We start from the raw sequence: 16211 nt of genomic DNA, 5'->3' as shown, positions 1-16211 counted from the left end.
CCTGCAGCTGCGTTTCAGCGTCCCGAAGCCATTCACAGTTTGCTCCTTCCCCACGCCCCACGCATGACGACAGCGGGGTCGTCTGTATGCACGTGACACCGAGACAAGGTGAAGAAGATCGTGAGAGCAAGTCTATTGAACGTCGCGCCATTCTCCAAACCAAAGTCAAATCCCTCAGACAAAACTACCCTTTTTCCTGAAACTTGGCACACAACCACAAGCCAAGCCAAGCCAAGCCAAGCCAAGCCAAGCCAAGCCAAGCCAAGCCAAGCCATCCTGTCTTGCCTTTACAGCGGCGGCAGCTCCTCGCGGCAGATCGGACACTGCAGCCGGAAGCGCAGCCAGCCCTCGAGACAGGCGGTATGAAAGACATGACGGCACGGCGTCACCATGTATTGGCGCCGGGCCAGCACGCCGGCCACACCGCCGGCCGTAGGGTCTTCGACGCCCATGCGGATGACAGGCACGTCGAGAGCCTCGCAGCAGATGGCACAGTCGACTGTCCAGAGGTTTGTGCTCGCCAGCCCGTTGCTGTCAGTGCTGTTGTTATTGTTGCTGCCGCTGCCATCCTCTCCATCTACCGTAGAGACCAGTCCAATCGGCAGCCGGCCAGCCTCCACGGCATCCTCGCGCAGCACCGGGTGGTACTCCCAAGCCTCGGGTGCCCAGCCGATTGGCACGCCAAAACGAGGCCCCCAAAAACGTCCTGGAAAGCCAGCACCCATAGCTGCACCCAGACCCAGGCGGCCAGCGCAAGAAAGGCATGGCGGTCTGGCCGTGCAAACAGCACGTTGTCGGCTCGCAGCCAAAAGTAGGCCACCGGCGCCAGCCGCATCGCTGACTGGCCCACCATAAACGGCCACGCAAACGCCCGCCGGCTGTTGCGCTCCACGTTGCGCACAATCTGCGGCACCCACATCGACAGGTATGCTGCTGCCAGCACGTTTGCGTACACTGCCCGTGCTGATGCCCACCACGTCATCGCAGCCAGGCTCAAAAAGAGCAGTCCCAGTCCCAGCATAGCGAGCCGTCCGGCCACGCTCGAAAACGACGGCGACGGCGTGTCGGATGTGTCTGGTGCAGTAGCTGCAGCAGCTACAGCAGCTGCAGGTGCATTGGCTGTTGCTGGAGCCGGTAGTAGAAACGCCGACTGCTGCCGCTCTGCAGCCTCCTGTTCTTCAATCTCTGCATCCACGTCTTGATCTGACGGCACGATGATGGGCACAGACACTTGTCGCTGCTGCTGCTGTCTTTCTTGCCGCTCTCGTTGTCGTCGTCGCCGCTGTCGTCGTCGCTCTGGTTCCTGTGCCGTGTAGATCTCCGACAGAAAGCCACCGCCAATGGTCACCGACAGGAACCCGGCAAACGTCACCGCCAGCGAAGGCAGGAAGCTCGCCGACGCCGTCAGCGTCCAGGCCGACGCCGACACAAACACCATGCCGTCGGCCAGCAGCATCATGGCCACCGTATAGAAGCTAGCCCTCCCCAGCGTCGACGGCGTGTACGTCGAGCGCACTTGGCCCAGCAGCAGCTTGATCTGCACGCCCAAGACGGCCGCATAGCCCAGCATCCACAGCCGCGCCTCGTACACAAACACCTCCGACTTGAGTCCCCGCAGGTGCTGGCCCTCGGCTGCCGCAAACCGAGGTGGGCCCTTGGTCTCGATAAAGTATGCGCAGTCGGGCGAGTACAGCATCGCTGACATCTGCATCGTCGGCACCACCCCGCCTCCTCCGGCAATCGGCGCGCCGCTCGGAAATCGCAGCTCGTGTTCAATGTCGCGAATCGCTGCCGCCACCAGCTGCTCCTGGCTCTGGTCCTCCTGCAGCTCGGTTCCTGCGGCGGCTGCTGCTGCTGCTGCTGCTGCTGCTTGCTTCGCACTGCCCAACACCCGCGATGCCTCCACCGGGTGTATCTGCAGGTACATGACATACTCGCAGCGCGGCGACGGGAACAGACCCTCGGGCGTCTCGTCCACGCTCGACGTCCACAGCGGGCTCGCATACGCCGGGTCAGGCGCCCCGAACCCATGCACCCGCTCGCGCTGTCGCAGCGCCGCGTCCAGCGTCCGGTTCAGCAGCCGTTGACTCGATCGGAAGAACTCCTCACCTGGCGCCAGGTGTGGCAGCCCAAAGATGCCCGCAAACTTCTCGCTCGTCGTCGCCAGCATCAGCGCTCCCTTGTGCGGCCAGTGCACCCCGTGCAGCCGCATGTCGTGCGAGCTGCCTGTGCCCTCTTCGTCCTCAATGTTCACTGTTGCCGTCACCGTCCGCACCAGTCCGCCCGCCCCCGGCCCGCTTGTTGTTGTTTCACCAGATCTGTCTTCGCTCTCGTACCGCTCGTCCTCCTCGTTGTCTGTGATCCGTACCACCATCCGCCCAGACTGGCCCGTGATGTTGCGGCTCCACTGCACCACATTCTTGTCCTCGTATTTGGACTTGGACTTGGTCGTCGTCCCGTTGCTGCTTTTCGCCCTGTCGTGCGCCCGGCTGCCGTAGCCCTCCAGCAGCGGCCTCGACTCGTAGCCTTCGTCGTCCATGTGGTCCCACGTCCCAGACCCCGTCAGCACGGAGCCGTTGTAGCTCGTCGCGTCGCGTTCCACCGAACAGGCCTGACGCACCCACGACCCGTGAACCGTGCCCGTCGCATTCTGCCATGTCGGCACCACCTGGGCCACGTCCCAGAGACTGTGGCCGTGAGCCGTCTGGAACGCCCGCCGGCTCCACTCCAGACATCGCTGCTTGAACGTAGCCAGATCGTCCCACGCCAGTCCGTCCTCCTCGCGAAAACCGGTCAGGTTGAGGTAGCGGCCGCTCGATGGAGGAGACGTCGTCGCTGCCGTCGCTGCATCGGATGGCCTCGCCACGGCCTGTGGCTGCGGATCAAAGTCGCCCCAGCTCGAGTTCGCCATCGTCGTGTAGGCTGCGCGCTGTCGGTACAGCCGTCCGGCGACTAGCGACGGCGCCGATAACAGGCCCGTACCGTTGTCGTTGCCCGCATTTAGCCATATGATTAGCAGCACGATGAAAACGAACCGGGCGTTGTCCTGTGCCTGAGGCATCGTGACGGCCACGAAAGAAAAACGACGATTGAAACCGGGAATATCGCTTCACGTCGTGAAAGGGGGAAGAGCCCCGTCGTCTATGGGGCTCGTGGCTATCGATGTCGCATTCTTCACGGCCCGCTGGAGCTGTCTGTCTGCTGTGTGGAGTCTCGAGCGTCGGCGTTGACAGCAGCGAGAGCAAACGGGCTGGTTTCGCCTATCGACCAACGGCACTCGATTGGTAACGAACGGCCTTGCTGACTTTTCTCTACTGGAGAGACCCAACTGCGGGGATCACCGTCGTCGTCGCCGTAATTGCCCGCCGAATAATTCAATCGCTCTGCTGCTCCGTCTGCACGTTGTAACGGGTTGTCACTCGTTGATCTAGCTGGGATGAGTGTCCGGCTCAGAACAGAGAGTGGAAAAGAAGAAGCCTTGCCTCTGGCGTGACTGCCTATCCAAGCCACACTCACCTGCAATCTCACGTGGGGCTCCAACGTCACTGCTCTACGTCGTACAGCCGATCGCTTAGCGCCTTTCTCACCTGTCCTTCCTCTTGAACGTAACAGAAAGCCGTTGTGGCTGCATCCATCGTTCAATCGGCCGTCCCGCGATAGTGCCTCTCCTCACTCTTTCTTTACTCCGGTACCACAACTGCTGCTTCCGTGAAATAGGAGCCCGAGAGACATGGCGTCCAACAACGACTCCTCACCGCCTGTGGTGTGTCCAGAGAATCATGGCCGCTCGTTGTCCCCAAAACAGCTTGCTAACTTTTTTAAAACGGTGCAGTCAACTGAAGATGCACGTGCAGACTTGACTGCCCAGATAGACGATCTGCTTAACACGCTGTCGAACAAGTTTGCCGGTGTCTCCAGCGAGATCTTTGCCAAGAGTCAGTCGCTCCCCTCTGTGCTGTTGCTCTATATGTGTGTTTTGGATGCTCACACGTGCAGTGGACGAGATGTCGCGGCGGCTAGACAACATCGAGGCTTCCATTAAGAGCAAGGAGGATGCGTCAAAATCATGACAGGAAGTGCACAAGGTAGACGGGCATGACAAGAGCAAGCCAATGGCACAGATTACTCAACAAGGAAGCTCAAATCATTGATTCCCCACTATAGAACTGCTTGCATATCCCATAAAAAACCACTGCTCGTTGTTCTGTTACATTCTTTTCGTTTTCGCAGGGCTGAACGACTGCTTTACAACTCGTCCTTGGCCACCTCCTCCTCCTTGTCGGCAATGTTCTCGGCAAACTTGGACAGGATGTTGGTCTTGCTGGTCAGCTCATCCGTCTTGACCGGTGCCAGGCCGCCCTTGGACAGGATGGTCTGCAGCCGGGCCAACTCCTTGGACACGAACCCCTCGTTCTTGCTCAGCTTGTCGAACACCCGCACGTAGTACTCGGCAAACTTCTTCTTGGCATCAGCCTGCAGCACGTTGGCCGCCTTCTTGGCCGCCTCGGCCGCCTCCTGCATCGACTGCCGGCCGCTGGCCAGCTTTGCCACGATATTGTCGAGCTCTGGCACAGTGCCAGCCGCTGCGTCTAGACCGCCGCCCACAGTGCGGTGCGTGCCGGCCTTGCTGTTGATGAACTTGACAAGCTCCTCCTCCGAGCGCGCGCCCGAGTATGCCTCGCCCGTCTTGCTGCCACGGGCGAAGAACTTGATAGTCGGGTACGACGTCACGCCCTCATCCTTGGCCGTCTGCTTGCTCGACTCAGCCTCGGCATCCACCTTGGCGACCACGACGCCGTCCTCGTTGGCAAAATCCGTCGCCAACTTCTCCCAAGTGGGAGCCAGGCTCTTGCAGTCTGCATCCGTGTTAGCTCTATTGCAGCATATAACCCCCCCACTCTTCCCAGTGATCAGGTATACGTACGTCCGCACCACGGCGCTGTGAAGGCCACGAGCACATCCTTGTCGCTACCAATGACCTTCGCAAAGCTCTCATCCGTCAGGAATTCGATGCTGCTGGGCGCCTCCCACTTCTTGCGGGGCAGGACGCCCGTCTTCTCGGTGATGAATGCCGACAGGCTGTCCAGGTCACGGCCGCTGTTGTAGTCGACAGGTTCCTTGCTCTTGCCGTCAAAGAATTTGAGCGTGGGGAAGCCTTGAACGCCAAACCGCTGGCCCAGAGACCGCTCGGCATCCGCATCGACCTTGGCAATTTGCACCTTGTCCGAAAAGGCAAAGGTATCGGCCAGGTCTTCGTAGATGGGGGCCAGGTTCTTGCAGTGGCCGCACCACGGGGCAAAGAATTCGACCAGTGTTGGCTTGCCCGAGTCAATGACCAGGCTGTCAAAGTTGGAAGGCAGCAGGTCCAGAACTGAAGATTTGGCCGAGGCGATGACGGCAAGGCCGCCGATGAGCAGAGCTCCGAGGCGAACCATAATTGCTGATAAACGAATCTCCTTTTTTTCAACTGGTGTACATATAATTCACGATGAAAAGAAACGTTCCTAAAATGAAGCAGAAGAAATGAGACAAAGAAAGAGTAGATTCGTGAGGCTACTCTGACACCGAAGCTCCTAAAGAAGAGGCCACTTTGTAGCTTATATATTATCTTGCTCCTGTTTTAACCGTTATGGCTGTATGACTTAATCGGCATTAGTAAGCGGGATGAGAAGTGAGCTACTCTTATCGATACGGAGCATTGGTGGGGTAATGCGCCACACTACAAGCCACATGTGTGATTGGCTAGCAATTTACGGAATACACAACGCACAAATCCGAGCCCCCAGCAAAATTCGAAAATATCGAGCCAGAAAAAATATCTAGTCGTGCCCCGTAATCCAACGAATTCTCTCGCCAACCTGCCGATACGACGACACACCACCACGACCAACCTCACGAAAAGAAAACAGAGCCTCGATTCGTTTCTCGCACAAACTCGCCCAGCATGTCTCACGAATCCGTCTGGAACTCGCGCCCAAAGAAGTACGGCAAGGGCGCCCGGTCTTGGTAGGCAGCATCTCCCCCCAAACGAAGAGGGGGACAGACATCGCGTCCTCCAGCAACCTGCAGCATTGCTAACATGTGGCAGCCGTGTCTGCGCTCACCGCGCCGGTCTGATCCGCAAGTACGGTCTCGACATCTGCCGTCAGTGCTTCCGGGAGAAGGCTGCCGACATTGGCTTCGTCAAGGTAAGGACAGCAAGCCGAGGAAGTGACAAGAGATGGAAACAACGATGCACGTGTACTGATGGTTCGGACAGCACCGGTAAATGCAACAAAATCGAAAGCAACCAAAAACCCCGCGCACGCCCTTCTTTACCTAGGCGATCCCGAAAACGAGCAATGGCGAAGGGGGAGTTTTTATAGATGAGGATTGAAAGGATAGGAGGGATGGATTGGGATACTGCGAAAGCACATTGCGAAATTTTACAACGGAAAAAGCCCCTCGGTTGTGTTGCTTTCTTTTCGACAATCAAGACGGGACTACCGATCGATGAGTTCGTCTTTCCGCATTCCCGTGTTATCGTGGGATCTCAGGACTGGAAAGGAAGGCATGGTTGCCAAGGAAGGGCATTGTACTTGGGACAGAAAAAAATGGGCAGAGGAATCGGGACCAGCTGCGTTTCTCTTGCTTCTTGTTAATTGCAAACTTTTTTTCAGTGAAATGAAAAGTGCTGGCATGTCAAAGGGACCAGATGCAACCTACCAGTACAATTTGTTTCCGATCTGCCGGGAAACAGCGTCCTGTTCTTGGTGGCATCATTTTGTCTCCAGACCGTCCCGAGGCTCCTGACAGGTCTGCCACAAAGGGGTTCCGACTCCACATCTCGTGGCTTGTTGTGGTCTTGATTTCTTCTGCATTTGTCCCTCTATCTCGTCTATATTACAGAAACAGAAAGTGGCATATCGAGGGGAGATGGTTGTACAATACGGCGGGGTTTCATGCCATCATGTAACAGTAAGGGGTGGCTTCCGAGTCCCACGAGATTTCATTGCTCGTCTGTTGTCCTTTTTCGTCCTTTTTGTCCTTTGTTCTTCATTTGTTTGATTTCATCACCGTTCGTGTCCCGTCTACTTTAGGATCCGCGTTACGATACCCGTAGCGACAGTCCGGCCACCCTCGCGCACATTGACACGCTGACCGTTGTCCACAGCTAGCGGCGAGTGCAGCGTGACGAGCATCTCGACGTTGTCACCGGGCATCACCATCTTGGAGTCGGCGTCCTCGGTGCCCTCAGGGAAGGTCAGGGTGCAGGACTCGTCGGCCGTCCGCAGGTACATCTGCGGGCGGTAGTTCTGGTGGAAGCCGGTGTGGCGACCACCCTCCTCCTTGGTCAGCACGTACAGCGACACGAGGAACTGCGAGTGCGGCGACACGCTGCCGGGCTTGCAGATGACCATGCCGCGACGCACGTCTTCGCGGCGGACACCACGCAGCAGAAGGCCTGAGTTGTCGCCGGCGCGCGCCTCGTCGCACGACTTCTTGAACGTCCCGATGTCGGTGATCTTGGTCTTGATCACCTCAAGACCCTTGCCCACAATCTCGACGTCGGTGTCCTTCTTGAGCGTACCGCGCTCGACACGGCCCGAGGCCACGGTGCCGCGGCCGGCGATCGAGAAGACGTCCTCGACCGACATCAGGAACGGCTTGTCCAGGTCGCGCTGCGGTGTAGGGATCCAGCTGTCAACGGCAGCCAGCAGCTCGTCGATCTTCTTCTTGCCAATGTCCGGCCGCTTGTTCTCCAGCGCGCACAGAGCCGAGCCCATGATGACGGGCGTGTCGTCACCCTCGAAGCCGTATGTCGTCAGCAGCTCGCGCATCTCCATCTCCACGAGCTCCAGCATCTCCGGGTCATCGATCACGTCCACCTTGTTGACGAACACCACAATCTTCTGCACGCCGACCTGGCGAGCCAGCAGCAGGTGCTCGCGGGTCTGCGGCATCTGGCCGTCCGATGCGGCCACCACAATGATGGCGCCGTCCATGTTCGCAGCGCCCGTGATCATGTTCTTGATGTAGTCGGCGTGACCGGGGCAGTCGACGTGAGAGTAGTGCCGGTTCTCGGTCGCGTACTCAATGTGTGCCGTGGAGATGGTGATACCACGCTTGCGCTCCTCGGGAGCCTTGTCGATGGAGCCGTAGTCAAGGAAGTTGGCCATGCCCTTCTCGGCCTGGCGCTTCGTGATCGCGGCAGACAGCGTGGTCTGGTCCCAGGTTAATGTCGCGAATTCAAAGAAAGACAGAAGGACACAGCAGAAGATCGATGCTCAGGGCTTAAACACACCTTGCCGTGATCGACGTGGCCGATTGTGCCTAAAAGTCAGATATTAGTGGGATGTTCGGCAAGTCTTCCGGATGCCTCCGCTGCACCCAATTGATGCCAACGTACCAATGTTGACATGCGGCTTTGACCGCTCGTACACGGCGTATGTCCGGCAGAAGCTGAGGATCGGTGACGCGGTGCCGGTTTGACGCTGCATCGTCACCAACGGGCTACCGCGAGCCGGCGTCCGGAGGGCCACGCGGGCCGTCCGCAGCAGCGGTGCCCACGTCCGGACCGACGGAGAAACCATTTTGAAGAGGAAGGCGAAGGGATGACGGGGATGAGGGAGGGGGAGAAGGAGAGGGTGGGGAGGGACGGGAAAGAGAAGAAGATAGAAACCGCACTTCACGGGCGCAAAAATTCGAGGACTGCAAAAAGTTTTCGGGTGAGCTTTCAAGCGCACGGGCCATACTTCGTACAAATGGGACCCGCACAACACGTGATGGCAGCGGCAAGACTCGCTCTCTGAAAATGCAGCCCGTCTCATTGGACAATGGCGTTAATACTTGTGCCCGAAATAACGGCTTGTAAGTCATTTCGTCTGCTTCTGATATAGACAACCAGAACCATACCAATGGCATAGTGTCTCCTTCTGGGGAGGGAAAAGTAAGCGATCGAAAGTGCGCAAAAACAAGGGTGGTATGACTCGCTTACCCAAACCCAAAACGCCATGGAAATGTCAAAGTATCTAAGGCACATAGGAAACAAATATGTATTATATGTCGCAACGAAATGCTATGTGGGGTGCTTAAGAGGCCAAGAACTCAGTAACGGCCCGGCCCATTCTGCGATTCAACGTCCGTGTTCCAGCTGTTGTTTCCATACGCAGGCCGAGATTGCGATGGCTGCTGGGTTGGAGCTGGAGCTGGCAACTCGAAATACGAAGCGTAGCTTTCATTTGAGTCCTGGCGCAGGTGTGCGTACGACGGCACCGGTGCCGTCATGCCCCGCTGCGGTGCAAACGACCGCTGGACAGGAGCCGCAGCTGGCGACTCGAAATACGATGCGTAGCTCTCATTTGAGTCCTGGCGCAGGTGTGCGTACGACGGCACCGGTGCCGTCATGCCCCGCTGCGGTGCAAACGACCACTGGACAGGAGCCGCAGCTGGCGACTCGAAATACGATGCGTAGCTCTCATTCGAGTCCTGGCGTTGGTGTTCATACGACGGCAAAGGAGCTGTCATGTTTCGCTGAGGGGCAAACGACTGCTTGAACGGCACCTGTCCAAACCCAGTGCCACTCTGAGAGACCCGTCGCTGCACAGGGTTGGTGGCGCTCCGCATCCGTGCCGGCATGCCTTGTGGCGAAGCGGAAAAGTTGGTGTTATACTGGCTGGGTGCGTTGAAGCCTCCGCCAGGCCCGTATGCACGCACTGAAGGAGCTGGGCTTGACCGGCCTGTCTCATCCTGGTAGGCGGCAAAGCGGTTGCTGGAGTTGGACCCGTTGGACCCGTTGGACCTGTGGTTCGGTATGCTTGGCCCGTTGTTGTACTGCTGCTGTCGGCTGGCGTAAGGCGCAGGGGATTGAACACGCTGCGGCATGTTTGAGAAGCTGCCGTTTGAAGCAGGTGCCATTGAGCCGGCAGTGTTCGTACGGTTCAGTTGCCTGGGTGGTGTTGCTGAGCCACCTCGGTAGGAGAAGTTGGGAGCCTCAGTTGCCGAGCGCATTGGCGGACGAGGGTACCCGTTGTTGAGTTCGCTGTCGCGCATCCCTGTCAGATTGGGGATCGAAGGAGCCGGCGAGGCAGACCGGACGTTGCCCATGCCCGGTTCGGCGGCAAATCTCAATAGAGACGCGCGAGTGGAGAAGTTGCCGTTGCCTGGCGGCACGCTTGATGGCAGCGTGCCGGACCTAGAAGGCATGGGCCGTTTCTGGTCAATGGCGCCCAGCCCATAGCCACCTGGTGTGGCTGGCTGGGAAGTGTACGGGGGCAGTGTGGCCATGGTGTCGGTGCGCTCCATCTTGGGCAGGCTCGGCGGAGAGTTAAAGCCAACATTCGGAATCGTGGCTTTCTGTTCAGCCGGTGGTAGCTCGCCAGCCTTCTTTGCAGCCTTGAACCCGGCCTTCTTCCGGCGACGCTCCTCTTCGGCAAGAGCAGCGTTGACCTTGACAGAAACGATCTGCATGAGACGCTTGTTGATCTTCCGCGAACAGTAGGCGGACAGGCTACCATCCGACTTAGGGATGTAGCTCCAAAGGTAAAAGGCGAAGAAAAGAAAAGCGATGAGCAGAGAGAGGAAGGAGAAGATCCAAATGATTAGGGTGAAGAGCATGGAAGAGAGGATAAGGGCCTGCTGCGAGTTCTCCTCGGCCAGCTCGCGAATCTTCTCGAAGAAGTTCTTCAAAGTGTTTGCCACATTGTCACCTGTGACGAAGAGCTTTGCGTTGTAGACGGAGTACAAGGTAAGGGCGTTGACGACTTGGCGGGGACCAGAGCACAGCAGGATGCGAATCCAGGCTGATACGTGTCAGTATGGGACAATACAGAGTGGTGGGAACGAAACAGAGCGTGGCTTACATTGAAAGCTGAAATAAGTGAAGAGGGCGATGTATTCGGAACCCTTCTTACTTTTGGTCAACGCGGCGATGACCAGAAAGCGCTTCCACCCTTGGCCCTTGCCCCATCGAATGCTCTCGAGGCGGACGGCCAGATTGTCCAGGTAGCATTCGGTGACGCTGCCGCGTCTCATGACAAGCTGGGCACGGATATGCTCGTAGGCTAGATTGAGAAAGGACAATATGATGCAGACGGAGAAGATCCACTTGGCGGCCGTGAAAGAGATTGCCGGGCTGATCTCAGAGGACCATTTGTTAAAGACCAGCAGGTTGACGGCAGTAAATGTATCGACGGCATAGACGGCAGTGGACAGGAGAAGAGACAGGTAGAGATAGCCGTAGGCCAAAGGTGTCAAGCAGGACGTTGACTTGAAGTCGTTCAAGGTCTAGCGGCAATGGTTAGACGTGAATCGGACATGCAGTCGCAACATGCCGACCGATTTACTCACAATGTAGTCCCATTTCTGCTCTGGCCGAAGCTCGACATTCTTCTGGCGGTGGCTCATGAAACCCATGGTGCCGAAATTTGCTGCTTAATTCGAAAGGGTATGATATAGTACTGTGTTCGACGCCGCCGGTCGTGCAACAAAATTAAACCCCTAAAAACGAAGAGAAAATTGAAGAGAAAATCAAAAAGAAAAGCGAAAAGAAATCTCGACACAGTCGGATTGAAGAAAAGAAGGGTAAAATCGGACCGGCCGTGTGCACAAGTCGCTCCTCGCCAGCGATGGTAGTCGACCGTGATCCTATTGTTGAAAGAAGAAGTGAATGGAAGACAAACAGACGTCGTCGCGGTGGACACGAGACGAAGTAGGTGGCCACGCGCGAGACAAAAGGGAGGGGCCGAGAAGGGGAGATCGGTTAATACGACGTGAAGCACTGGAGCGCCGAAGAGCGGGCGACGCAGGGTGAGGACATGGACGGGTAATGGCAGGGCCGACAGGGAGAAACGCCAGGGCCAGTGGGTCGACCAGAGAATACGCAGGTCCTGAACGAGAGACCCAGTACCAAAGGAGGGTGGAAAGTGACGAGAACGAGCGACACGAAGGCGACGTCAAGAGAGCGTAGATGATGCTGGTCCTTTGCTAGACTGCAGTGGGCGACATAATGAACCTTTGTAAGATGCAGGTGGGAGGGCAAGACAGGGGGGGTGGCCTGGTCCGCAGCGACGAGGCCGAAGCCTTCGCAGGCGCTGGAGGTTGCCCGCTGGCTGAAGATGCGACATCCGTCTTTTTCCAGGCGCAAGTCGAACGAGCCAGACGAGTCGGACGAGGACGAGCAGGGGGCTGCGGTAAGGACGTTTGATCGGCGAGCAGCTGCAGTCTGTGTTGCGACAAGGAAGCGGATCCCAAAATAAAGATACATGCACGTCTCAGGCTGCACTGTGGGCACGTTTGTTTTGTTTGGGCGTTTCTGTATCGAACGAGTGGCAAGCAAGACGACTGCTTTCTGCAAAGAGCAGGCCGCATGCAAAGAGGCCTGGCCGAAAACGGGATGAAGAGGACTGCTATGGAAGATATCTTAAACCAGGACCGGGGTGGAGGAAGGCCCAGAAAGCAGCCGGAGGCTATCAGAGCTCATGTCTGGCAGGTCTCGGAGGGGTGGTTGCGTACCAGTTAGCCCAAAAGAGAAGAGACCCATTCGATTGCGTACGAGCGCCAAAGTACTCCGTATCTTCCTCATACTCAATCGAGCGGCTGGGGTCCCAATTGGCAGGGACGCAGGAACGTGAAGCAGGGTATTGGCGGAAGGTGGCAGAAAAAAGGGGGGCGGCAGGAACGACCGGCGTCTGACACGCATGCTGCGATACTGCGATGTATGTATCTGGATTAGCGTGTGTAGGCGCCGTACTATGTAACGAGGAGAAACGGCGTGCCGCCCCCTGGTCCTTCAGGGGAAAGCACTAGGCCGTGTTGGGCACACATCGTCTTACACGTCCCAGACTGGCCAAGTGGGCCTTCTGATTGGAGAGGGCGCCGGGAAGGAGCTATGGCGTTTGCCGACTGCTGTTGCTGGGCATCGGCGCGAAGACATATCTTGGCCATCTCTCCTCTACCATACGAAGTATCTTATCTTACATAGTAACATTGTGTAGCGCCCAGATCGGCGGCCGCAGTCTTGGCCTCTGCGCTGGGCGCCTGGAAACATGGCCCGCTGCTCGTCGAGGACGAAACAAGCCGGCGAGCCGCCGTCAACACCACAACAGTACGGACACTATCTATAGCTTCTCGACAGCTGCGGGTGGACTAGTTGCAAAGAGAAAACAAAGCATGGCGTGTCTGGTTGCGCACACATCTCGCTTGAGCCCAATTGATGCGATCGCTCGCGAATTTTCGTCTAACGTGAGCTACCGTGCAATATCGTGCGATGGGCTGGTTTCCCTGTCTCTTCGACCTTTGACAGACTACATAGAGTTGACCAAGTCTACGGAGTACCATGCAATGTGTATCTTGCCACGAGCAAGGCGTAATCAACGACGATATAAAGATATCTTATGCCTGTTCATTCTTCCGAGGCCCCAAGTGGTGGAAAAAGCTAAAAGATGAAGAAGTAGGTATGAAAATCAAGCCCCTGCTTTGTGTCGAGACACCCACTGCATGATACAAGCCAGCCCGTACGTCGTACTCGTACACCGTACACCGTACACCGAGATCCATGTCTACTACCACCCCATTTGCCAGCGATGTGCCCTTGGGATGTACTACCTCCGATAAGCATCTCTGTCTCTGTCGCGTTCACGCAAGGGCGATCGGCTCCTGCTGTGACGCACTGGTCCATCATGTCGGTCTCGTCCAGTGTGCCGTGCCGGCTCATCCCGATCGTCGTGTCGTCGACGCTCCTCTCGCGCCGGTGGTAGCCTATCACGAGCGACATCGCGGTTGGCATCACGCGCCGCGACACCGTCTCCTCGCGGATAGCCTCGTGCCACCGGTATGTACGTGTCCATGTCATTGTCTCGCCCCCCTCGGCTTCGTGGTGGTGGCCCATAGCGCTCGTTCCGGCTCCGGTCTCGATCGCGGTCACGGTCTCGATCGCGGTCCCGGTCACGGTCCCGGTCACGATATCCGTCGCCATAGTTGAGGTTGTCTCGTCCGTTGACAAGAGGATCACCGGTTGTCGGTGGCGGTGGCCTCGGCGGCAATCCGTGCGGCTGACGATCGCGTGCCCACGGTGGCCGTCGCACACCTCCTTCATCTCCACCACCATTGCCATTTGGAGGCATTGGCCCGCCACCTGGACCTCGTGAAACCCGTTCGTTCGCGTATCCTGGCTGGCCATGTCGGTGGTTGCCATTCGCCCCGTTTCTCCCGTAGCCGTCGCCGTCAAAGCCAGAGTTGGGTCCATTGGCACCTTCCATATGCCCTCGGCCCACCGTTCCTCCTTTCGGAGCAGGGGGCAGGGCTGCTTTCCGGTCGTCAAACTTCCGGCGATCGAGTTCGTGCGATTCCTCAAACATCGGGATGTCGCCCGGGCTTGCAGGGAAGGGCGCCGTGCGGAAGTACGGGTGCTGCAGCGCATCCATCGCGTTGATACGTGACCGCCAGTCCAGCTTCAGCAGCTGTGTCAACAATGACACCGCACTAGGACCGTATCTGTACATCTTGTCAGTCATGGCCAAAGAGTGCGAGCAGGTGGTCGGCCACATACTTGCTAAACCGCATGGAAATGTTGCTTGGCCGCAGCCGAGGTGTCAAGCCTTGTGCGCCAGGTAGCATCTTCCACCCGGGCATGCTGTCTTCTGTTGGCGAGCCGCAAAGATCCCATATTATCTCTAACTGGTGACTGTCGCTGATGCCGGCTAGGATCGGTTTGCCCACAAGCATCTCTCCAAACACACATCTGGGACGGGAGACAGAATATTAGCAAAGGTTCGTGCAAAAAACCAGAGGTACAACATACCCCACGCCCCAGACATCAATAGCAGAGGTGTACCGCTTCAGCTGCAGCAGAAGCTCCGGTGGACGATACCAACGAGTGACAACCAGACTGGTGTATTCACGCCGGCCCTCACCACCACCGCGGCCGGGCAGGGGCACGTCTCCTTCATAGTGACGGGCCAGACCAAAATCGGCAATTTGGAGGATACCGCGATTGTTGATAAGCAGATTGGCAGCCTTCATGTCGCGGTGCAGGATGTGGTTCTCATGAAGATACCGCAGGCCCTCGAGCAGCTGCATCAAGTAGCACTTGATCTGCGGTTCCGAGAACTTTACCGACGGGTTTTCCAGCAGTCCTGAAAGGTCGTGGTCCATATACGGCGTGACCATGTACATGATCGGTCGTTTCCGTTTATCAGCTGGACTCCCGATTAGCACGGCTGTCTTGCAGCGATCACCTCACCCGGAGAAGCACGTACAGCCTTTGTGAGGGTGCTCGACGGCCATGTCCTCTAGCTTTAACACGTTGGGGTGGGACAACAGTTTCAGCAGCTTGATCTCACGCAGTGCTGTGATCGGAAACTGGGGCGGTAGGTGTCAGAGAGCCAGGTGAAAGCTGAGAAAAACGGGGGAACGCTACTAACGCCGTCCTTTTCATTGTGCATGATGATTTTCTTCATGGCGACCATTTTCCCACTTCGTCGTGCCTTTGCTTTGTACACTTCTCTGGAGTGGTGTCAGCTTCGCCAAGCGGTAGCCACCGGCCGCATCAGAAGAAGGGTCCAGGTCAGCTCTCACCCAAACGTGCCCTCGCCAAGCTTCCCCAGCAGCTCATAATCGCGTATGCTGGAACAGCCCTCGTAGCTCGATTGCGGTCGCATGTGAGCATTCGCGTGTAGCTGCCGCGATGGCGGGTCTGGCGCCATCGGAACGCCCATCGCGATATGATGGTAGTCTCTGGCGGCCAGGACGGCCAAGGCCAAGCGGGGCTGCTTGCTCGTTTCGATGGCTAGGAGAGGTGTGCGGTATGAAGGTTCGGTGCCAGATCTGGCTTTTCGTCGTTCAGAGCGGTCGGCAGCAGACAGGATCGAAAGGCCGGGCCTTCGTCAATCAACTGAGGTGGCTGTCGGGATGCGATCCAAGGACCCATGAGAAGAGGCGCGACAAAGCTGGGAGGGCGAGCAAATTATATCGAGCGCGAATGCGCGTTCGCTTGATGACTGTAGAAATACTCCGTAGTTAGGTTCAATAGCAGTCTGCAAGATGCGTTACATTTGGACGAGCCAATCACATGTGCCCAGGCACGGGCCACTTTGCATTGATAATGAGGTGTGAAACTGACCAATCACAGCCAGTGCATATGTCTGCCTCATTAGTCAGGCGACCGCATTTTCTCCCACGCTTCCGATCCGAGCGGCTTGTCTTAGGCGTCCTGGTATTACGACGAACATCTT

General features: G+C 57.4%; 7 protein-coding genes across 7 annotated transcripts; 2 read left to right on the top strand and 5 right to left on the bottom strand.

Moving 5' to 3' along the window:
* Nucleotides 1-287: 287 nt before the first annotated feature.
* CMQ_6406 (ring finger ubiquitin ligase) lies at nucleotides 288-3061 on the bottom strand (the record flags this gene model as incomplete). Its single annotated transcript, XM_014315471.1, has 2 exons — nucleotides 288-656; nucleotides 704-3061. 2 exons carry the CDS (start codon nucleotides 3059-3061, stop codon nucleotides 288-290), a joined length of 2727 nt encoding a protein of 908 aa, XP_014170946.1.
* Nucleotides 3062-3730: 669 nt separating this feature from the next.
* On the top strand, nucleotides 3731-4070 carry CMQ_6432 (heat shock factor-binding protein; the record flags this gene model as incomplete). Its single annotated transcript, XM_014315497.1, has 3 exons — nucleotides 3731-3763; nucleotides 3833-3935; nucleotides 3997-4070. 3 exons carry the CDS (start codon nucleotides 3731-3733, stop codon nucleotides 4068-4070), a joined length of 210 nt encoding a protein of 69 aa, XP_014170972.1.
* A 175-nt stretch (nucleotides 4071-4245) lies between these two features.
* On the bottom strand, nucleotides 4246-5435 carry CMQ_6338 (disulfide isomerase; the record flags this gene model as incomplete). Its single annotated transcript, XM_014315403.1, has 2 exons — nucleotides 4246-4856; nucleotides 4925-5435. The coding sequence occupies 2 exons, from the start codon at nucleotides 5433-5435 to the stop codon at nucleotides 4246-4248; spliced, it is 1122 nt and encodes a 373-aa protein (XP_014170878.1).
* A 509-nt stretch (nucleotides 5436-5944) lies between these two features.
* On the top strand, nucleotides 5945-6365 carry CMQ_6199 (40S ribosomal protein; the record flags this gene model as incomplete). Its single annotated transcript, XM_014315264.1, has 2 exons — nucleotides 5945-6006; nucleotides 6089-6365. 2 exons carry the CDS (start codon nucleotides 5945-5947, stop codon nucleotides 6363-6365), a joined length of 339 nt encoding a protein of 112 aa, XP_014170739.1.
* Nucleotides 6366-7070: 705 nt separating this feature from the next.
* On the bottom strand, nucleotides 7071-8573 carry CMQ_6484 (translation elongation factor; the record flags this gene model as incomplete). Its single annotated transcript, XM_014315549.1, has 3 exons — nucleotides 7071-8204; nucleotides 8285-8313; nucleotides 8390-8573. The coding sequence occupies 3 exons, from the start codon at nucleotides 8571-8573 to the stop codon at nucleotides 7071-7073; spliced, it is 1347 nt and encodes a 448-aa protein (XP_014171024.1).
* A 514-nt stretch (nucleotides 8574-9087) lies between these two features.
* On the bottom strand, nucleotides 9088-12924 carry CMQ_6283 (uncharacterized protein; the record flags this gene model as incomplete). Its single annotated transcript, XM_014315348.1, has 6 exons — nucleotides 9088-10781; nucleotides 10842-11265; nucleotides 11329-11408; nucleotides 11851-12261; nucleotides 12533-12688; nucleotides 12813-12924. 6 exons carry the CDS (start codon nucleotides 12922-12924, stop codon nucleotides 9088-9090), a joined length of 2877 nt encoding a protein of 958 aa, XP_014170823.1.
* Nucleotides 12925-13580: 656 nt separating this feature from the next.
* On the bottom strand, nucleotides 13581-15695 carry CMQ_5943 (serine/threonine-protein kinase bur1; the record flags this gene model as incomplete). Its single annotated transcript, XM_014315008.1, has 6 exons — nucleotides 13581-14472; nucleotides 14528-14719; nucleotides 14780-15176; nucleotides 15237-15339; nucleotides 15402-15483; nucleotides 15556-15695. The coding sequence occupies 6 exons, from the start codon at nucleotides 15693-15695 to the stop codon at nucleotides 13581-13583; spliced, it is 1806 nt and encodes a 601-aa protein (XP_014170483.1).
* Nucleotides 15696-16211: the final 516 nt, after the last annotated feature.

Source organism: Grosmannia clavigera, assembly GCF_000143105.1.
Source record: "Grosmannia clavigera kw1407 unplaced genomic scaffold GCSC_167, whole genome shotgun sequence".
Taxonomy (NCBI): Eukaryota; Fungi; Ascomycota; class Sordariomycetes; order Ophiostomatales; family Ophiostomataceae; genus Leptographium; species Leptographium clavigerum.
This window is presented reverse-complemented; position numbering and strand designations above follow the sequence as displayed.